This window comes from Erythrolamprus reginae, chromosome 2 (genome assembly GCF_031021105.1).
Source record: "Erythrolamprus reginae isolate rEryReg1 chromosome 2, rEryReg1.hap1, whole genome shotgun sequence".
In the NCBI taxonomy this organism is placed as follows: Eukaryota; Metazoa; Chordata; class Lepidosauria; order Squamata; family Dipsadidae; genus Erythrolamprus; species Erythrolamprus reginae.
The window spans coordinates 43,883,651-43,902,620 of record NC_091951.1 but is presented as its reverse complement, the minus strand read 5'-3'; the positions used below and the strand labels follow the sequence as shown (position 1 = coordinate 43,902,620).

Genomic DNA, 18,970 nt, shown 5'->3' with positions numbered 1-18,970 from the left:
AAAAAGACCTCATGGTCCATCTAGTCTGCCCTTATACTATTTCTTGTATTTTATCTTGGGATGTATCTATATTTATCCCAGGCATGTTTAAATTCAGTTACTGTGGATTTACCAACCACGTCTGCTGGAAGTTTGTTCCAAGGATCTACTACTCTTTCAGTAAAATAATATTTTCTCATGTTGCTTTTGATCTTTCCCCCAACTAACTTCAGATTTTGTCCCCTTGTTCTTGTGTTCACTTTCTCATTAAAAACACTTCCCTCCTGGACCTTATTTAACCCTTTGACATATTTAAATGTTTCGATCATGTCCCCCCTTTTCCTTCTGTCCTCCAGACTATACAGATTGAGTTCATTAAGTCTTTCCTGATACGTTTTATGCTTAAGACCTTACACCGTTCTTGTAGCCCGTCTTTGGACCCATTCAATTTTGTCAATATCTTTTTGTAGGTGAGGTCTCCAAAACTGAACACTTCATCTTCTCTGCACTCTTTCTAGACTCTCAACATCCTTTTCACATCGTGGTGACCAAAACTGAATGCAGCATTCCAAGTGTGGCCTCACCAAGGCCTTAACACTTCACGTGATCTGATTCTATCCCACTGTTAATGTAGCCTAGAATTGTGTTGGCTTTTTTTGGCAGCTGTGTTGGCTTTTTTTTGGGCATATATTTGAGCTTCTCTCTAATCAGTCAATCAGCAAAAGATTGGGAAATACTAAAAAAGCATCTTTAATGTGATATGGACACTGCATGATTTCTAGATTGCACTTACTTCCTCTCCTTTGCTGAGCCGATCCACTAACATGTGCCTGTAGGAGGAAGAAGAGAGTTTGGTGTTGACCAAGCACGTTCCAAGCGGCTGTGAAGACAGGTCCACCACATCTACTTAGACCAGTGTTTTTCAACCAGTGTGCCGTGAGACATGGTCAGGTGTGCCGCGAAGCTCAGAGAAAGAAAGAAAGCAAGAGAGAGAGAAAGAAAGAGAAAGAGTACAAGAGAGAGAGAAAGAAAGCAAGAGAGAGAGAAAGAGAACAAGAGAAAGAAAGCAAGAGAGAGAGAAACAGAGGGAAAGAAAGCAAGATAAAGAGAGGGAGGGAAGGAGAGAGAGAGAAAGACATAGAGGGAGGTAGGGAGGGAGAGAGAAAGAGAGCAAAAAAGAGAGGAAGGAAGGAAGAGAAAGAAAGAGGGATGGAGAAAGAAAGAGAACAAGAGAGAGAGAAAGAAAGCAAGAGAGAAAGAGAAAAAGAGAAAGAAAGCAAGAGAGAGAGAAAGAGAGGGAAAGAAAGCAAGAGAAAGAGAGGGAGGGAAGGAGAGAGAGAGAAAGACATAGAGGGAGGGAGGGAGAGAGAAAGAGAGCAAAAAAGAGAGGAAGGAAGGAAGAGAAAGAAAGAGGGGTGGAGAGAAAGAAAGAGGGAGGGAGAGAAAGAGGGAGAGAGAAATAGAGCGAAAGGGAGGAAGAGAGAGAATTTTTTTGCCCCGCTCAATGTGCCCCAGGGTTTCGTAAATGTAAAAAATGTGCCGCGGCTCAAAAAAGGTTGAAAAATCACTGACTTAGACTAACCAGGATTTAGTCTAGAATTCAGGTAGGGATCTAGATCAACCCCAAGGAGTGTGAGTCAAACTCCCACCCCAAAGGACTGCAAGAAAGATGTAAAATCCCCCCCCGCCCCCCAGGTAAGGGTTTGTTTGGAAAGGATCAATCAAGAGGAATGGAGAAAGCAAGTTAACCCAACTAAACATGCGACATAAATCAGGCTTATCGATGTCTATGCTCTTCCCTCCACCATAACCGCCTAAGCCGAGCATGCCTACCCAAAGAAGAACCAATCGTAAGCTACTGTCAGGTAAAGAATCTCGGCAGGTTCCAGGGACGTGTGGATCAGCCCATCCTAAGGAAAGAAAGACTGAGAATACAGTAAACGTTATAACGATGCCCTGCTCTGCGCTTCCCTCCTTTGTGTATACAGTATTCCCTCGATTTTCGCGGGGGTTGCGTTCCGAGACCGCCCGCGAAAGTCGAATTTCCACGAAGTAGAGATGCGGAAGTAAATACAGTGGTACCTCATGATACGAACTTAATTGGTTCCAGGAGGAGGTTCGTAAGGTGAAACAATGTTTCCCATAGGAATCAATGTAAAAGCAAATAATGCCTGCAAATCCTTCAGAAAAATCCCAAAATTTAGAAGGGAGGCGAACAGAGGGCAGGGAGGAGCAGCTAAAGGGGGCGGGTGAAAGAAGCAAGGCTAGGCTAAAGGGTGAGTGGGAAGGAAGAAAGGCAAGGGGGGCACCCCTGCCTTTTCTTTCTTCAAAAGACACAGTTTCAGTGCCTCTGCAAGCACGTTGTTCTCTGCAAACTCTTTCCCCCTCCAAGCCGCCCCTCCCTTTTCTTTCTTCAAAAGACACTCTTTCAGTGCCTCTGCAAGCACGCTGTTCTCTGCAGTCTTTCCCCCTCCAAGCCGCCCCTCCCTTTTCTTTCTTCAAAAGACACTCTTTCAGTGCCTCTGCAAGCACGCTGTTCTCTGCAGTCTTTCCCCCTCCAAGCCGCCCCTCCCTTTTCTTTCTTCAAAAGACACTCTTTCAGTGTCTCTGCAAGCACGCTGTTCTCTGCAGTCTTTCCCCCTCCAAGCCGCCCCTCCCTTTTCTTTCTTCAAAAGACACTCTTTCAGTGCCTCTGCAAGCACGCTGTTCTCTGCAGTCTTTCCCCCTCCAAGCCGCCCCTCCCTTTTCTTTCTTCAAAAGACACTCTTTCAGTGCCTCTGCAAGCATGCTGTTCTCTGCAGTCTTTCCCCCTCCAAGCCGCCCCCCCTTTTCTTTCTTCAAAAGACACTCTTTCAGTGCCTCTGCAAGCATGCTGTTCTCTGCAACCTTTCCCCCTCCAAGCCGCCCCTCCCTTTTCTTTCTTCAAAAGACACTCTTTCAGTGCCTCTGCAAGCATGCTGTTCTCTGCAGTCTTTCCCCCTCCAAGCCGCCCCTCCCTTTTCTTTCTTCAAAAGACACTCTTTCAGTGCCTCTGCAAGCATGCTGTTCTCTGCAGTCTTTCCCCCTCCAAGCCGCCCCTCCCTTTTCTTTCTTCAAAAGACACTCTTTCAGTGCCTGCAAACACGCTGTTCTCCTAGTTATTTAAATGCAGTCTTTCCCCTGCCAAGCCGCCCCTCCCTTTTCTTTCTTCAAAAAAGGGGGAAAAAAGAAACCCCTTCATCCCAGCAGCAGCGGCTTGCGTTTGTAAGGTAAAAATAGTTCAGAAGAGGCAAAAAAATCTTAAACACCGGGTTCGTATCTCAAAACGTTCGTTAGAAGAGGCGTTCGTAAGATGAGGTACCACTGTACACTATTTTTGGCTATGAACAGTATCACTAGCCTTCCCTTAACACTTTAAACCCCTAAACTGCAATTTCTCATTCCCTTAGCAACCATTTAGATTATTACTCACCATGTTTATTTATTAAAGTTTATTAAAAAAAATATTTATTAAAGGCGGACGAAAGTTTGGCGATGACGTATGACGTCATCGGGCGGGAAAAACCGTGGTATAGGGGAAAAAACAGCAAAGTATTTTTTAATTAATATTTTTGAAAAACCGTGGTACAGTGATCCCCCGCTCGTTGCGAGGGTTCCGTTCCAGGAGCCCCCGCAACGAGCGGGTTTTCGCAAAGTAGCGATGCGGAAGTAAAAACACCATCTGCGCATGTGCAGATGGTGTTTTTACTCCCACAGCGCTAGCGAGGAGCCGAAGATTGGGGGCGGGGCGGCTGTTTGCCGCCGGCATGGGGGGCTTCCTAGCAGCCCCCCAAACCCGGGTTGGGGGTCCGGGGGGCGCTGTCTCTCGGCGCTTTCGAGCTGAGTCCGGGAGCGAATTCGCTCCCGGACTCAGCTCGAAAGCGCCGAGAGACAGCGTGGACAGGCCCGTTCCTTGGCGCTGTCTCTCGGCGCTTTCGTGCTGAGTCCGGGAGCGAACTCGCTCCCTGACTCAGCTCGAAAGCGCCGAGAGACAGCGTGGACAGGCCCGTTCCTTGGCGCTGTGTCTCGGCGCTTTCGTGCTGAGTCCGGGAGCGAACTCGCTCCCCGACTCAGCTCGAAAGCGCCGAGAGACAGCGTGGACAGGCCCGTGCGGCGAGAATGAACGGCGTGGGCGGGCGAAGGGCGGGCGGCAGCGAGGAGTTTGCGTGGGCGGTGGGGAAACTCCTCGCTGACGCCAGCAAGAGGGGGAAGACTCAGGGAAGCCGCCCAGCAGCTGATCTCCCGGTTGCCATCTACGCATGCGTGCCCACGGGCACGCATGCGTAGATGGTATTTTGACTTCCGGGTTGAAAAATAGCGAAGTACCCTGTTCGCAATGGTTGGGGACGCAATAAACGGGGGATCACTGTATAGCCGTTTCGCGAAGTTCGAACCCGCAAAAATCGAGGGACCACTGTACATCAAAACACCAAAATTGACTTTGGGATCTTTGTGGACTTCTTAAACAAACAGACAAACCCCTATTTAAGAAGCCATCCCTTCTGCAATATTCTTTCTAGTGCTGTGCATTCTGCAAGAGAACTGCAGAGCAGCAACTACAGTCTCGGCCCTGGGATTTTGCTGAGCTTAATAATGCTTTATTTCAAAAAGATTTGTTACAGATTCAAAGTGGTAACATTAAGAAGCTTTTCCCCACATCCTTTTTCTCACAATTGCCTCTTGACTCAACATTTCAGCCTTCTTTGGGGTTTTTTTGTTTCTTCCCACCATACAAAAATTTAAATTATGCAAAATGGGAAGAAAAAAAAGATCTATGCAAATTTCATTTAGGTGAGCCCGACTGGTTTACTCTGCTATTGCACAGTACAAATAAAATAGCAACTTCTCTTCAGAGAAATTGTGATGGGCAGGGATAGAATCTGAACACTCGAGTCCCCAAGTTACAGCCGAGGCGCCATAAAGCCCCTATCTTTTATGTAACGGCCCTGCTTTTTCTTCCAGTAGAGTCAGGCACTTTTTAAAAGGTACCCCACAAAACCGTAGGGGTTTTTGAACTCACCAACCGTAGGGGGTTTTGCATAAAAGATAGGGGCTTTATAGTGCCTCGGGGTTAACTTGGGGACTTGATTCTATCCCTGCCTGTTAGTACAGGGTACATGGTTGTTAGGGATTGCCATTGCAAACTGCATATTTATTTTTTTATTTTATTTATTTTATTTATTAGATTTGTATGCCGCCCCTTTCCGTGGACTCGGGGCGGCTCACAACACAATAAAACAATGCATAACAAATCTAATAATATACAATTTAAAATTTAAAATAGTTTAAAAAACCCACATTTTTAAGCAGACATACCTACAAACATACCATACATAAATTATATAGGCCCGGGGGAGATATCTCAATTCCCCCATGCCTGATGACAAAGGTGGGTTTTGAGGAGTTTACAAAAGGCAAGGAGGGTAGGGGCAGTTCTAATCTCTGGGGGGAGCTGGTTCCAGAGAGTCGGGGCCGCCACAGAGAAGGCTCTTCCCCTGGGGCCCGCCAACCGACATTGTTTAGTTGACGGGACCCGGAGAAGGCTGACTCTGTGGGACCTAATCGGTCGCTGGGATTTGTGCAGCAGAAGGCGGTAAACTGTAAACTATACCAAACTTGTACTTAAAGAGTTAATGTGCACTTAAAGGGTTAACTTGTACTTGAAGAGTTAATATTCAAGGCTGTTTCGTCACTTCCTCATTGAAGCTATAAAAGCTCATTATTTTGCTCGGTCATTTCCTTCACTTTATTTTTGCCTGAGACGGGTTGTGCTTGTATAAGCTTCGTGCTTTATCTATATTGTATTTTAGCTTCGTGCTTTATCTATATTGTATTTTAGCTTCGTGCTTTATCTATATTGTATTTTAGCTTCGTGCTTGTTATATATATTGTGTTTTGCTTTGTGCTAACCTTGTAATTGCTCAGTGCGTATTATTCTGTATTTGCTTTGTGCTTATTCTGGATTGTTTATATTTTGTTTATATGTAAATAATACTTATTTAACTAAGTCTGTGTCAAGCTTTATCATACATCCACGCTCTGTTAAAATTCTCTGCTCGGCATTGTCGAAGGTTTCATAGCTTAGCTAACCGAGACAAGCCAACACTGCCCATCACAATTTCCCTGAAGAGAAGTTGCTATTTTATTTGCACTGTGCAACACCAGAGTGAACCAGTCGCGCTCACATAAATAGAATTTGCATCACCACCACCACCACCAAAGATACATAGAAACATAGAAGTCTGATGGCAGAAAAAGACCTCATGGTCCATCTAGTCTGCCCTTATACTATTTTCTGTATTTTATCTTAGGATGGATATATGTTTATCCCAGGCATGTTTAAATTCAGTTACTGTTGATTTATCTACCACATCTGCTGGAAGTTTGTTCCAAGCATCTACTATTATTTCAGTAAAATAATATTTTCTCATGTTGCTTTTGATCTTTCCCCCAACTAACTTCAGATTGTGTCCCCTTGTTCTTGTGTTCACTTTCCTATTAAAAACACTTCCCTCCTGGACCTTATTTAACCCTTTAACATATTTAAATGTTTCGATCATGTCCCCCCTTTTCCTTCTGTCCTCCAGACTATACAGATTGAGTTCATTAAGTCTTTCCTGATACGTTTTATGCTTAAGACTTTCCACCATTCTTGTAGCCCGTCTTTGGACCCGTTCAATTTTGTCAATATCTTTTTGTAGGTGAGGTCTCCAGAGCTGAACACAGTATTCCAAATGTGGTCTCACACAACACTCTACATAGCGGGATCATAATCTCCCTCTTCCTGCTTGTTATACCTCTAGCTATGTAGCCAAGCATCCTACTTGCTTTCCCTACCGCCTGACTGCACTGTTCACCCATTTTGAGACTGTCAGAAATCACTACCCCTAAATCCTTTTCTTCTGAAGTCATCCTGCCAAATCTTGGCTACACCGCCTGTGCCAGCTCCAGATACAAGAATGTGCGTATTGGTACTCACAGCCCACAGGGAGAGACGCAGGAGAGAGATGAAAAGCGGTGTCCTGTCCCATCCGGATATACAATGAACCAGGAGCCCACCATCATCTGTGCAAAGCCGGCAGGAAGAGGGAGCAAGAGCGGAGGGGAAAAAGCTGAGTTACTTGTAATGGCATTCTGGATAAAAAGCCCCCCACTGTCCCCGGGCCTACAGGGGTCTCCAGGGGATAACGTGGCATATGCTAGGCCAGCTAAAGAAGACAGAGCCTTCTCCGCACCCTGCTAGACAGGGGAGGTTAAGAGCTACAGCAGGATGGAGGGACAACAGATAAGGGAGAGGTAATTAGAAACCAGCCGGGAGGAAGGCTGGCTGCAGCCTCTATTGTATAAAAGTGTACAAAGAGGGGTTTATTTAAGAAGAATAGCATAGAATGGTGTAGCATAGTGTAGCGTAATGTGGCGTAGCGTAGCATAGTATAGAATAGCAGAGTGGGAAGGGACCTCAGGGGTCTTGTAGATCAGTGTTTCCCAACCTTGGCAACTTGAAGATATTTGGACTTCAACTCCCAGAATTCCCCAGCCAGCATTCGCTGGCTGGGGAATTCTGGGAGTTGAAGTCCAGATATCTTCAAGTTGCCACAGTTGGGAAACACTGTTCTAGATCAACCCATTGCTCAGGCAGAAAAGCCTATACCAGTGATGGTAAACCTTTTTTTCCTTGGGTGCCGAAAGAGTGCGCTTGCTTGCTATCGCACATCCGCAAGTGCCCACACCCATAATTCAATGCCTGGGGAGGGCGAAAACAGCTTCTCCCACTCCCCAGAGGCTGTCTGGAGGACCGAAAACGGCCTGTTTCCCAACCCAGTAGGCTCGTGTTTCATCCCCTCCGGGCTCCAAAGGCTTCCCTGGAGCCAGGCGAGGATAAAAACACCCTCCCCCATCCCCCTGGAGGTTCTCTGGAAACCAAAAACGCCCTCCCAGAGCCTCTGTGCAAGCCCAAAATCAGCTGGCCCGCAGACACATGCATGTTGGAGCTGAACTAGAGTAACAGCTTGTGTGCCAGCAGATAGGGCTCCACGTGCCACCTGTTCTATTCTATTCTATTCTATTCACCTATTCTATTCTATTCTATGCCATTCTATCACCTTGGCGTCCTTAGCAACCTGCCGGTGACGTCAAAGCTCCGCCCCCGGAATCTCTTCGTGGGAGGGACTCCCCAGCTGGTTCAAAGGGAGGTCTTCACGTAAAAATAAACATTGTTATTTTTACGAAAAATGACGCTGCAGCGGCGCTGCAAGCAAAGGGCGGTCCTTTCACATAAAAATAAACATGTTGGTTTCCCAATTTTTGCCTTGGTTATTATTTTTTAAACCATCACTAAAAATTCACCAGAAGAAGAAAAAAAAGAAGATAAAACGTCCTCACCGTCACTATTGATGATGGAGATCAAAAGCTTCAGGTAGTTCTGTGTCTGCTGTACAAGGTCCCAGTTCTGGACGGGGAGGGGAGAATGGGAGAGGAAGAGAGAAAGCAGGCAGTAAACATGAGGTCCATTGGGAGACACGTTCAACCCTGTTCAAGATTTGGTTTCAAAAACATTTCATCTAAACCTGTCCACCAGGTAACCTAATTTGTTTCTTTGTACACTTCGGCTTTGGCAGCAACATCTCAGTTTCCACAAAACCAAATTCCCAAGAGCAAACGTTCACCGATTCTATTTTTTCCTTTTCAGGGGCACTAGAGTTTAGAGATATTTAATCTTTTCACTTGGCATGCGTTCCTAAGTTGAAGATCTATTTTTCTCAACAGCATCCCTGAGAGGTAGATTGGTTAGAGAGAGCGAGAAAGAGAGAGAGAGAGAGGGAGGGAGGGAGGGAGAGGGAGGGAGGGAGTGAGAGAGAGAGAGAGAGAGAGGGAGAAAGAAAGAGAGAGAGAGACTAATTCAAAGTCTTCAAGGGAAGACTTTGAGTCCAACACATTTATTACAAAACCACACTGGCTTCCTTGCTCCTGTGCTTCTAAATCAGTGGTTCTCAACCTTTCTAATGCTACGACCCCTTAATACAGTTCCTCATGTTGTGGTGACCCCCAACCATAAGTCTAGCACCAATTCTCCCAACAGAACCTTAAGCTGATTGGCAGGAAGGTCAGAGGGACATCCCCACTGTAAACGCCTGATTGGTCGGATTGTAAAAATATGTTCCAAGGTGCCAGAATAGAAGCTTTAGCTCCTAACACCAAGTGAAATTTGTCTTTTTCCAAGTTTTTAGGCGATCCCTATGAAACGGTCGTTCGACCCCCAAAGGGGTCCCGACCCACAGGTTGAGAACCACTGTTGTTTAATCCAAATTATGATAGAAAAGTTGCTTCCTGATGAAATATATTTATTTATTTATTTAATTGGATTCATATGCTGCCCCTCTCCAAGGACTCATATAGCAGGATCTGTGTGGGTTATAAAACATAGCAGGATCTGTGTGGGTTTGATTATCCATAAGGGTTAACGTTCAAAAAGTATCGGTTCTGCTTTTTGAAAACATCTCAAACAATACTCCTGGGTGTAAAGAAAGCCCACGTTTACTGAAGTCTTAGAAACCGAAATAGATTTGGGGAGGATCTGCTGGCTATAAATGACCTTCATGTCTTCCTCGTCTTTCCTATACCCTTTTCCCATTAATCGCATTCTCTATGGGACATTGTGGCTTACTCTTTCCCTTATTGAAGATAATCTAGACCAGGGGTGTCAAACTTGCATCGTCACAGTGACATCACATGACATATCGAGACTTCCCCCCATTTCACTAAATCAGGCATGGGCGTGGCCATCATGTGACGCATCTGGCCCGCAGGCTGCAAGTTTGACAGCCCTTATCTAGGCTCCTAGCTTGAATATGTCTGTCATTTTACCGAAAGAGTAGTAGATGCTTGGAACAAACTTCCAGCAGATGTGGTTGGTAAATCCACAGTAACTGAATTTAAACATGCCTGGGAAAAACATATATCCATCCTAAGATAAAATACAGGAAATAGTATAAGAGCAGACTAGATGGACCATGAGGTCTTTTTCTGCCGTCAATCTTTTATGTTTCTATGTTTTCAGGTTAAATATCCGTGACTTGTGCATGGTGCTTCTCCTATCACTCACTTCCCAATATAGCCAACTGGGTGATTTTGAGCCAGTCCCTCTCTTGCAGCCTCACAGGGTTGTTGTTGTGAGGAAAATAGGAGGAGGAAGGCGTGTTAGATTAGTTCAGTGCCACAAGTCATTTGTTAAAATAATGAAGGTAGGATGATAAAACAACCAAACTAAAGCAAATATGAATGTATTGCAGGTCCACTAGAACAGTGTTTCCCAACCTTGGCAACTTGAAGATATTTGGATTTCAACTGGCTGGGGAATTCTGGGAGTTGAAGTCCAAATATCTTCAAATTGCCAAGGTTGGGAAACACTGCACTAGAAGACGGTGTTGTATGTCCTGTCTGATAGGAAGCTACAGCTAGCAGGGCCTAGGATTTGGGCTTTTTCTGTTGTGGTGCACACCCTTACTTTAGAGCAGTGGTCTCCAAACTATGGCCCGCGGGCCACATGCGGCCCACTGAGGCCATTTATCCGGCCCGCCAGTGAGTGACAAGAGCACAGGGAAAAGAGAGAGAAAGAAAGAAAAGGGAAAGAGAGGGAGGGAAGGAGAAGTGGAGAGGAATGAAGGAGGGAAGGAAGGAAGGAAAGAAGGAGAAATGGAGGGAACAAGGAAGGGAGGGAGGGAGGGAGGGAGGAAGGAAGAATAAAATGGAGGGACAGAGGAAGGACTGTTTTTTGGGGGGGTAATTTTTTTAATTTTTTCTCTCAACATACATTCAAACAACACAGTGTACCATCTAATTTTCCATGAATAAAATGTGGTATTTTGTTAGTAACTAATATCAATCATCAAAAAAGTTGCAAAAGGTTTTTTCCCTAATTTTGTCATCCAGTTACATTCATTTTCTTTTAATTAAATTCCCTCCTTAATGTTCCTTCAAAAAGTGCAACACCAATTATATTTCTAACTTATTAACCATTATGCCAAAGTGCTTCCTTCTTTCTTTATACATTTTTCATAAGCCAAGAAAACCTTGTATAGCCAATCAGATGTCAACAAAAGAAAATTAAAATCAAAACATAAACATATATGAATTTCAGATCTTCTCCCCCCTCTAAATAGTACGTTCCCATTTTGTTTTTTACTTTAAAACAAGGTATGTGCAGTGTGCATAGGGATTTGTTCATAGTTTTTTTTAATAGTCCGTCCCTCCAACAGTCCGAGGGACAGTGAACTGGCCCCCTGTGTAAAAAGTTTGGGGACCCCTGCTTTAGAGGGACCATCATTCCTTCTAAGACTAGCCCCATCCTTGGCATCCTTCCGGATGTACAGTACATTGGTACTCAGCTGCTTTGAAACTCATCCAATGTGGTACTCAATGCATTTTCACACAAAAAAATTGTTCTAGTTCTCACTGTTTGTTTGCTACTCAATGCACAAGCTAGAACTTGTCGGTATTAGCTGTTTTGTGACTCACTATATTATTCTTTATGGGAAAACTGTGTTTGGAAACACACTGTTTTTAGATACTCATCGCTCTCGAAACCAATTGATAATGAGTATCGAAGTACCACTGTACCTCAAAACATGACTGTGTCAACAGACTTTGAGGATTTCAAGGATGTGGAAAAGGGTTGCAGTGCAATACGCTACTCTCTCTTTTAGTCACGCTTAACAATATGGGTGTTTTTGTTATGGAATGTTTTCGTGTCCGGTTATTTTTTTATTGTACACCACCCAGAGTCACCTACTACAGTGGTACCTCGTGATACAAATCCCTCGTGATACGAACCCGGGGTTCGGAAATTTTTTGCCTCTTCTTACGAACTTTTTTCGGCTTACAAACCCACCGCAGATAGCAAAATGGCGCTCCGCTGGGCGGCGGCGCCCGGGTGTCACCTTTTAAAACAGCCAGGGGGCTTTTCGGCGTTCTCCCGAAAGCCTCCAGGAAGGACGTCTTCGTGACGTCAAAGCTCCACCCATGGAATTCCCTATTGGGATTCCCCACCTCCTTTCCAGCCTCCAGATTGGCCAAAAACGACACCGCTGATCGCAAAAACGGCGCTCCGCCAGGCAGCGCCGCCCGGCTGTAATCTTCTGAAACAGCCGGGCGCTTCTTGGTGGCCTCCGGACCCCGAACTTCCGGGTTCGGTGTTCGTGAGAACGCCGAGAAGCCCCCCGGCTGTTTCAGAAGGTTACAGTCGGGCGGCGGCGCTTTTCAGTGGCCTCCCGAACCCGAACCCGAAAAGTTCGGGTTCGAGTTCAGAAGAACGCCGAGAAGCCCCCCCGGCTGTTTTAAAAGGTGACAGCCGGGCGGCGGCGGCCAGCAGAGCACCATTTTACGATTTCTTTTCCCCTTTGCACGCATTAATCGCTTTTACATTGTTTCCTATGGGAAGCAATGTTTCGTCTTACGAACTTTTCGCCTTACGAACCTACTTCCGGAACCAATTAAGCTCGTAAGACGAGGTATTACTGTATTTGAGGTGGACAGTTACATAAATATGGCAAATAAATATAATTCCTAAAATTACTTTTGTGGCAATGGAAGATAGGTTGAAATATATCAGAGACACTTGCTATATTAACCGTTGTCAAAATACTAATGAAATATCTCAGCAAGACCGAAATTCAAATCTCTTCTCTCCCATTTAATTCTGCGCTATAGCTCTTTATTCTAAAGAGAATATCTGATCTGAAATTTATTGGGTCTGGGTTATTTTGGGCGGAGGTGGGTGGGTGATGGTGGTAGGAGCACAGAATCTTCCAAAAATGAAGAAACCCCCACCCCCACCACAGTCTGAAACTGCGGAAAAAATGGAGAAGAGAAAGGAGAAGAGTTTGTGTATCTCAGTCATTACTCAACTGTTCAGGAGAATTAGGTCCCAGAGAATTATAGAGCGCATGGCAAGACTCCTAAAGCTGAGAGAAATCACTCCACGGCTCAATAACAAAGCACTTTCTGAAAGATTGATTAAGAGTCTACAAATATCCCTGCTGGGTCCTGACCCACTTCAGCAAAAACCCCAAAATGGGGAAGCTGCACTGCAAAAATAGGACACGTATGCTGGTTAAAAAGGGGTGGGGGGGAACTCGGTAAAAGAAGACAAAAGGGTGAGTTTTTCCCTCTTTGCACCAGGAATAGCTTCTTTCCCACGTTTTGCAACTGAAGGGTTATTACACAATGGCTTTATTTTAGGATGACCCCAAGCCCTCGCCCTTTCCTTGCTACTACCCACTCACAATTCTAGCACCACAAAAGTTGGAGATAGCACGAAAAGATCATCAGGTCTGCAGGCAGGATATCTATCTGTCTGTCTGTCTGTCTGTCTATATATAAAAGTGATATTCCTTCAATACACCAGGGTGATTCGACACAAAAATATGTAACCCTTCCCTGGTGCAGAGCTGAAGGGATTGGATACTGTAGCCTAGAGGCTGATTCTCTGCCTTACAAGGCAAAGGTTGCAGGTTCAAGTCCCAGTGAGGGTATGGCTAGCTGATGAGGCCAAAATAAGGCTGAAATAGATCTATCCTAGTCTCCCTTAATTTTCAAATTCAGCAAAAAACCATGTGACACACACACACAGACACACACACATATATGACGGTCTTGGCATACCTGTACCTGTGAAAATCTACAAAAACCTGTATCTGTATTTATGTATGTATGTATGTATGTATGTATGTATGTATGTATGTATGTATCTCTATCTATCTATCTATCTATCTATCTATCTATCTATCTATCTATCTATCTATCTATCTATCTATGGTATCTATTCTGTCTGTCTGTCTGTCTGTCTGTCTGTCTTTCTATGTATGTATGTATGTATGTATGTATGTATGTATGTATGGATCGATCTATCTGTATCTGTATCTGTATCTGCATCTATCTATCTATCTATCTATCTATCTATCTATCTATCTATCTTATCTATCTATCTATCTCTGTATCTGTCTGTCTGTCTATCTGTCTGTCTGTCTGTCTGTCTATCTATCTATCTATCTATCTATCTATCTATCTTATCTATCTATCTATCTATCTATCTATCTCTGTATCTGTCTGTCTGTCTGTCTATCTATCTATCTATCTTCTTTTGCTAATTTCATATATCTATATATCTACATCTCTCTCTCTCTCTCTCTCTCTCTCTCTCTCTCTCTCCTTTCATTAATTGAATGCAGGACCCTCACCCCATTGTTTCATGTATTATTTATTTTTTTAAATTTTATTTATGCAATTTATAGGCCGCCCAATTCCTTCCAGATTCTGGGCGGCATACAACATCTAAAAAACAGTATAAAAAACATTTTAAACCCCATAGAAAAAAATAGCAATCATTAATTATCTTTTGGCTGGAGCCAGGTGCTTCTGGCCTTTAATTTCCCATCCATTCTAACCTGTCTTTGCTTCTAACAATTCAAGTGAAATATCTGTACATTCAAAGTAAAGCATATTTCATCCCAATTTGGCCCCAACCGGAGCTATCTGTTGGGTTTTCGGAACAAATACATCGCAGGCAGATCAACTCTCTCCACCCCCCACCCCAAATCACTCCTCTTCCTACACAACTGTGTTAGCACCACCTGGCTGCTGAGGAGTTGAAAGAAAATGACTGACATGCTACCACAACATTGTCACTGACAAGGATGAATGAAAACACAAACACACATACACACCAGTAAGCTATATGCTTAGCAGAATGGAGGTAGAACTGCAGGGCACCAGCATGTTAAAAGCTATTGAACTGCAGAAAAAACAATTGCTGCCAACCTGCCTTCCATTAAAGACTTGAGTCCTTTGCACAAGTCAAAAAGAGGGATGAGAAAATATTTACTGACCCCTCGCATCCTGGACATAAATTGTTTCAACTCCTACCCTCAAAACGTCGCTACAGAGCACTGCACATCAAGACAACTAGACACAAGAGCAGTTTTTCCCCCCTGAACGCCATCACTTTACTAAACAAATAATTCCCTCAATACCGTCAAACTATTCACTAACGCTGCATTACTATTACTATTAGTCTTCTCATTGTTCCTATCACCCATCTCCTCCCACTTATGACTGTATGACTGTAACTTGTTGCTTGTATCTTTACAATTTATATTGATTGTTTCTTGATGGCTTATTTGACCTCTATGACAATCATTAAGTGTTGTACCTCAGGATTCTTGACAAATGTATCTTTTCTTTTACGTACACTGAGAGTATATGCACCAAAGACAAAATCCTTGTGTGCCCAATCACACTTGGCCAATAAAGAATTCTATTCTATTCTATTCTATTCTATTCTATTCTATTCTATGTCATCTGAGCTTTCTGAGCACTACAACAGAGAGCATCCTACAGATGTTGGGCGTTACAGCTTAAGTAATTTTTAAAATACAGGTAGCCCTTGACTTACAACAGGTCATTAAGTGACTGTTCAAAATTACAACGGCACTTGCCACTAACTGTTTTGCTGGGCTCTCTGGTATGAGCCTCCCGAAAATTCAAGGGTACAAATTTCAGACACACACACACGTTTGAAAATTCAAAACAATGTTCTTTATCACAAAATTCAAAAGAAACAAAGCGCCCTTTTTGTATTGCAAAGAGCACTCGTCCCAATACAACCTTGTAGGCTGTACAATTCCCTTAATCATTCCTTAAGTACTTAGGTAGCAGCTGTGAAGAAACGTAACACCCCTCCTTCTTCCAACGAAGTGAAACACACACACTTTGCTCTGCTTTGGTTTCAAAGGCGTGAAAAATCACCAAAGTTTTTTTCCAGCCCTAAGTTTTTGCAGGCTAGTTTTCATTGCTACTCCCGCCAAAAAAAAATTTTCCCAGCCCTAACCACTTCCCCCTCTGATTTTCTTGCACTGACACTGTAGTACAGTGACAGCTCCTCCGGGGCTGAAAGAGCATGGGCGCATGCTATTGCACATGCTTGAGTGCCCACACCCATAACTCAATGCCTACGGAGGGTGAAAACAGCTTCCCCACCCTCCGGAGGCCCTCTGAAAGCTGGAAGTAGCCTGTTTCCCAACTTCTAGTGGGCCCAGTAGGCTCATGTTTCACCCTCCCCAAGCTCCAAAGGCTTCCCTGGAAATGCGCGAGGGTAAAAACGCCCTCCCCATCCCCATCTAGATTCTCTAGAAGCCAAAAACACCCTCCCGGAGCCTCTGTGCGAGCCAAAAATCAGCTAGCCAGCACACACATGCACGTTGGAGCTGAGCTAGGGCAACAGCTCACGTGCCACCTATGGCACCGGTGCCATAGGTTCACCACCACTGCTGTAGTAGATTTCTATTGTAATTTTCAGGACATGAGAAAGGTACATTGATATGGGATCCTTTGATGAGCCGGGGTGGCGCAGCAGGTAGAGTGCTGTACTGCAGGCCAGTAGGTCAGCGGTTCAAATCTCATCACCGGCTCAAGGTTGACTCAGCCTTCCATCCTTCCGAGGTGGGTAAAATGAGGACCTGGATTGTGGGGGCAATATGCTGGCTCTGTTAAGAGGTGCTATTGCTAACATGTTGTAAGCCGCCCTGAGTCTAAGGAGAAGGGCAGCATAAAAATCGAATGAATGAATAAATGAATGAATGAATAATGCAACATCTGTTGCTGCAGCCCAATTGCTACTGTCTCTAAAGTTGGACCCAACAGGCACTGAGGACCATTTACTCATGTGACAAATTATATAAGTTTTAAGGAAAGGCTTTCCCTCTAAGATTGGTTTTTCTTTTCATCACTACACACTTCCCATGAAGTCTGGGAAGCATCTATAGGCACGATTAGCTCACTTTTCAAGCCAACTTAGCATTTTGAAGCGGTGACAATAGAAAGGAACTAGGATAAAAAAGAAAGCTGGCATTGCCTGGAGAGCTCTAACCGCAAAGCTTTATGTGTTTAGGGAGATGGCAGGGAAAGATGGTTAAAAAAAACAAACTAATCTCATTTTTGGACAAAGGCATGGAAATTGTAAGAGAAAATGCAGACTGAGAAGTTCCACCAAAGGTAAGAGGGAATTGTAGAGGGAATGAAATGTCTCATTATTTTAGTTGAAATGCACGGAAAGGAACTGAGATTAGCAGGACTCTGAGAAGGGTTTCTAATTTCACAGATGGCTTTTTGGGGGAAATAAAACGCACAAATTTGCAAGTATGGATTCTTCTGTTTAAGCTATGTCTTACCCATTATACCTTCAACACTGAGCAAGGCTTTCTGGATATAGTTCAGAAAACTCAAAAGTATGATCCTGGTCCAAAGTTTGGGGTCCAATTTCCAGGGAGGGAAATAGCAATAGCATTTAGACTGTTTTGTTGTGTTCTATTCTGCTCTGCTCTACAAGATCAGGAGGACCCCCAGATTATGGACCAGTCTTACCTGGTTCGGTGAGAGAAGGAAAATAGATAGATACACAGATAGACAGACTTACTTACTTATTTATTCATTAGCATTCAACTGATCACTGCTGAATCAGTTGCGGAGATACACCAAGAACCTTTTATGGATTCACTTGGAAATTTAAAAAATCACTCTTTTTGCCCAGTATACTGCTTGGCATAGCAAATACAGTAATACCTCGTCTTACGAACCTAATTGGTTCTGGAAGTAGGTTCGTAAGGCGAAAAGTTCGTAAGACGAAACATTGTTTCCCATAGGAAACAATGTAAAAGCAATTAATCCGTGCAAAAAGAAAAAAAAATTCGCAAAATAGCGCTCTGCTGGCCGCCGCCGCCTGGCTGTCACCTTTTAAAACAGCCAGGGGGCTTCTCGGTGTTCTCCCAAACCCGAACCTTTCGGGTTCGGGAGGCCACCGAGAAGCGCCACCGCCCGGCTGTCACCTTCTGAAACAGCCGGGGGGCTTCTCGGCGTTCTCCTGAACGCCGAACAAGGAGGTTTGGGTTCAGGTTCCGGAGGCCGCCGAGAAGCGCCCGGCTGTTTCAGGTTACAGCTGGGCGGCGGCACTTCTCGGCGGCCTCCCAAACCCGAACCTGAAAAGTTCGGGTTCGGGAGAACGCCGAGAAGCCCCTTGGCTGTTTAAAAAGGTGACAGCCAGGCGGCGGCGGCCAGCAGAGCGCCATTTTGCGATCTGCAGTGGGTTCGTAAGCCAAAAAAAGTTTGTAAGAAGAAGCAAAAAAATTCCGAACCCCAGGTTTGTATCACGAGGGTTCGTATCATGAGGGGTTCGTATCACGAGGTACCACTGTACTGTATTTTCCAGAGAATGAGACGCACCTTAGTTTTTGGGGAGGAAAATAGTGTGTGTGTGTGTGTGGTGGGTGGAATTCTATCTATCAGGTATTAATCTGGCTCAGGGGTAGGCAAAGTTGGCTCTTCTATGACATGTGGACTCCAACTCCCAGAATTCCTGAGCTAGCATGACTGGCCCAGGAATTCTGGGAGTTGAAGCCCACAAGTCCTAGAAGAGCCAACTTTGCTTACCCCTGATCTACCCCTGATTAGCACAGCTGATCGTCAGAGGGAGCAGCAATTAGAAAAGCAGGCAAAGCACGGAAGATCGGTTAGCTCACGTTGGGGCTAAAAAACAGCTTCAAACGCACAGCTGATCCTCGGAGGGAGCTCCAATGACTAAAGCAGGCAAAACGCAGAAGGTAAGAGAAGGCCGCAGCTATTCCGGGGCTATACATTTTAAACACTCTGTGTGGAGTATTTAGAGGCTGAAAATGCTATATGCAGAGTCCAAAAACACAAGCCATTGTCGGTGGCAATCTCTGCAGCCAGGAAGAGGACGTGCAGAGGCCAAAGGGTAGGGGCCGGCAGGTGGAAAGGGCTACATTCAGAGTCTAAGATGCACCCATATTTTCAGCCTCTTTTAGGAAGGAAAAAAGTGTGTCTTATACTGTGAAAAATACGGTCAGTGGAAAGAATGTGGAAATTCTATAAAGAAACGTATTCAGACTAAGCTTCTCGACTAAGA

The 18,970-nt window shown here is 44.5% G+C and overlaps 1 protein-coding gene across 3 annotated transcripts in view; it reads right to left on the bottom strand.

Annotated features, from left to right (window-relative positions):
- The window catches only part of MTMR14 (myotubularin related protein 14), a 148,129-nt gene that overhangs the window by 92,308 nt on the left and 36,851 nt on the right, over positions 1 to 18,970 (bottom strand). For all 3 annotated transcript variants that reach the window (XR_011557915.1, XM_070738007.1, XM_070738006.1), the window contains exons 10-13: positions 8,380 to 8,446; positions 6,977 to 7,062; positions 1,813 to 1,889; positions 773 to 809 (exon numbers count right to left, since the gene is read on the bottom strand). Coding sequence is in view for 2 of the 3 variants with exons in the window: in XM_070738007.1 (XP_070594108.1) it covers positions 773 to 809; positions 1,813 to 1,889; positions 6,977 to 7,062; positions 8,380 to 8,446 (267 nt within the window). In the remaining variant the exon portion in view is untranslated. The remainder of the gene's footprint in view (positions 1 to 772; positions 810 to 1,812; positions 1,890 to 6,976; positions 7,063 to 8,379; positions 8,447 to 18,970) is intronic.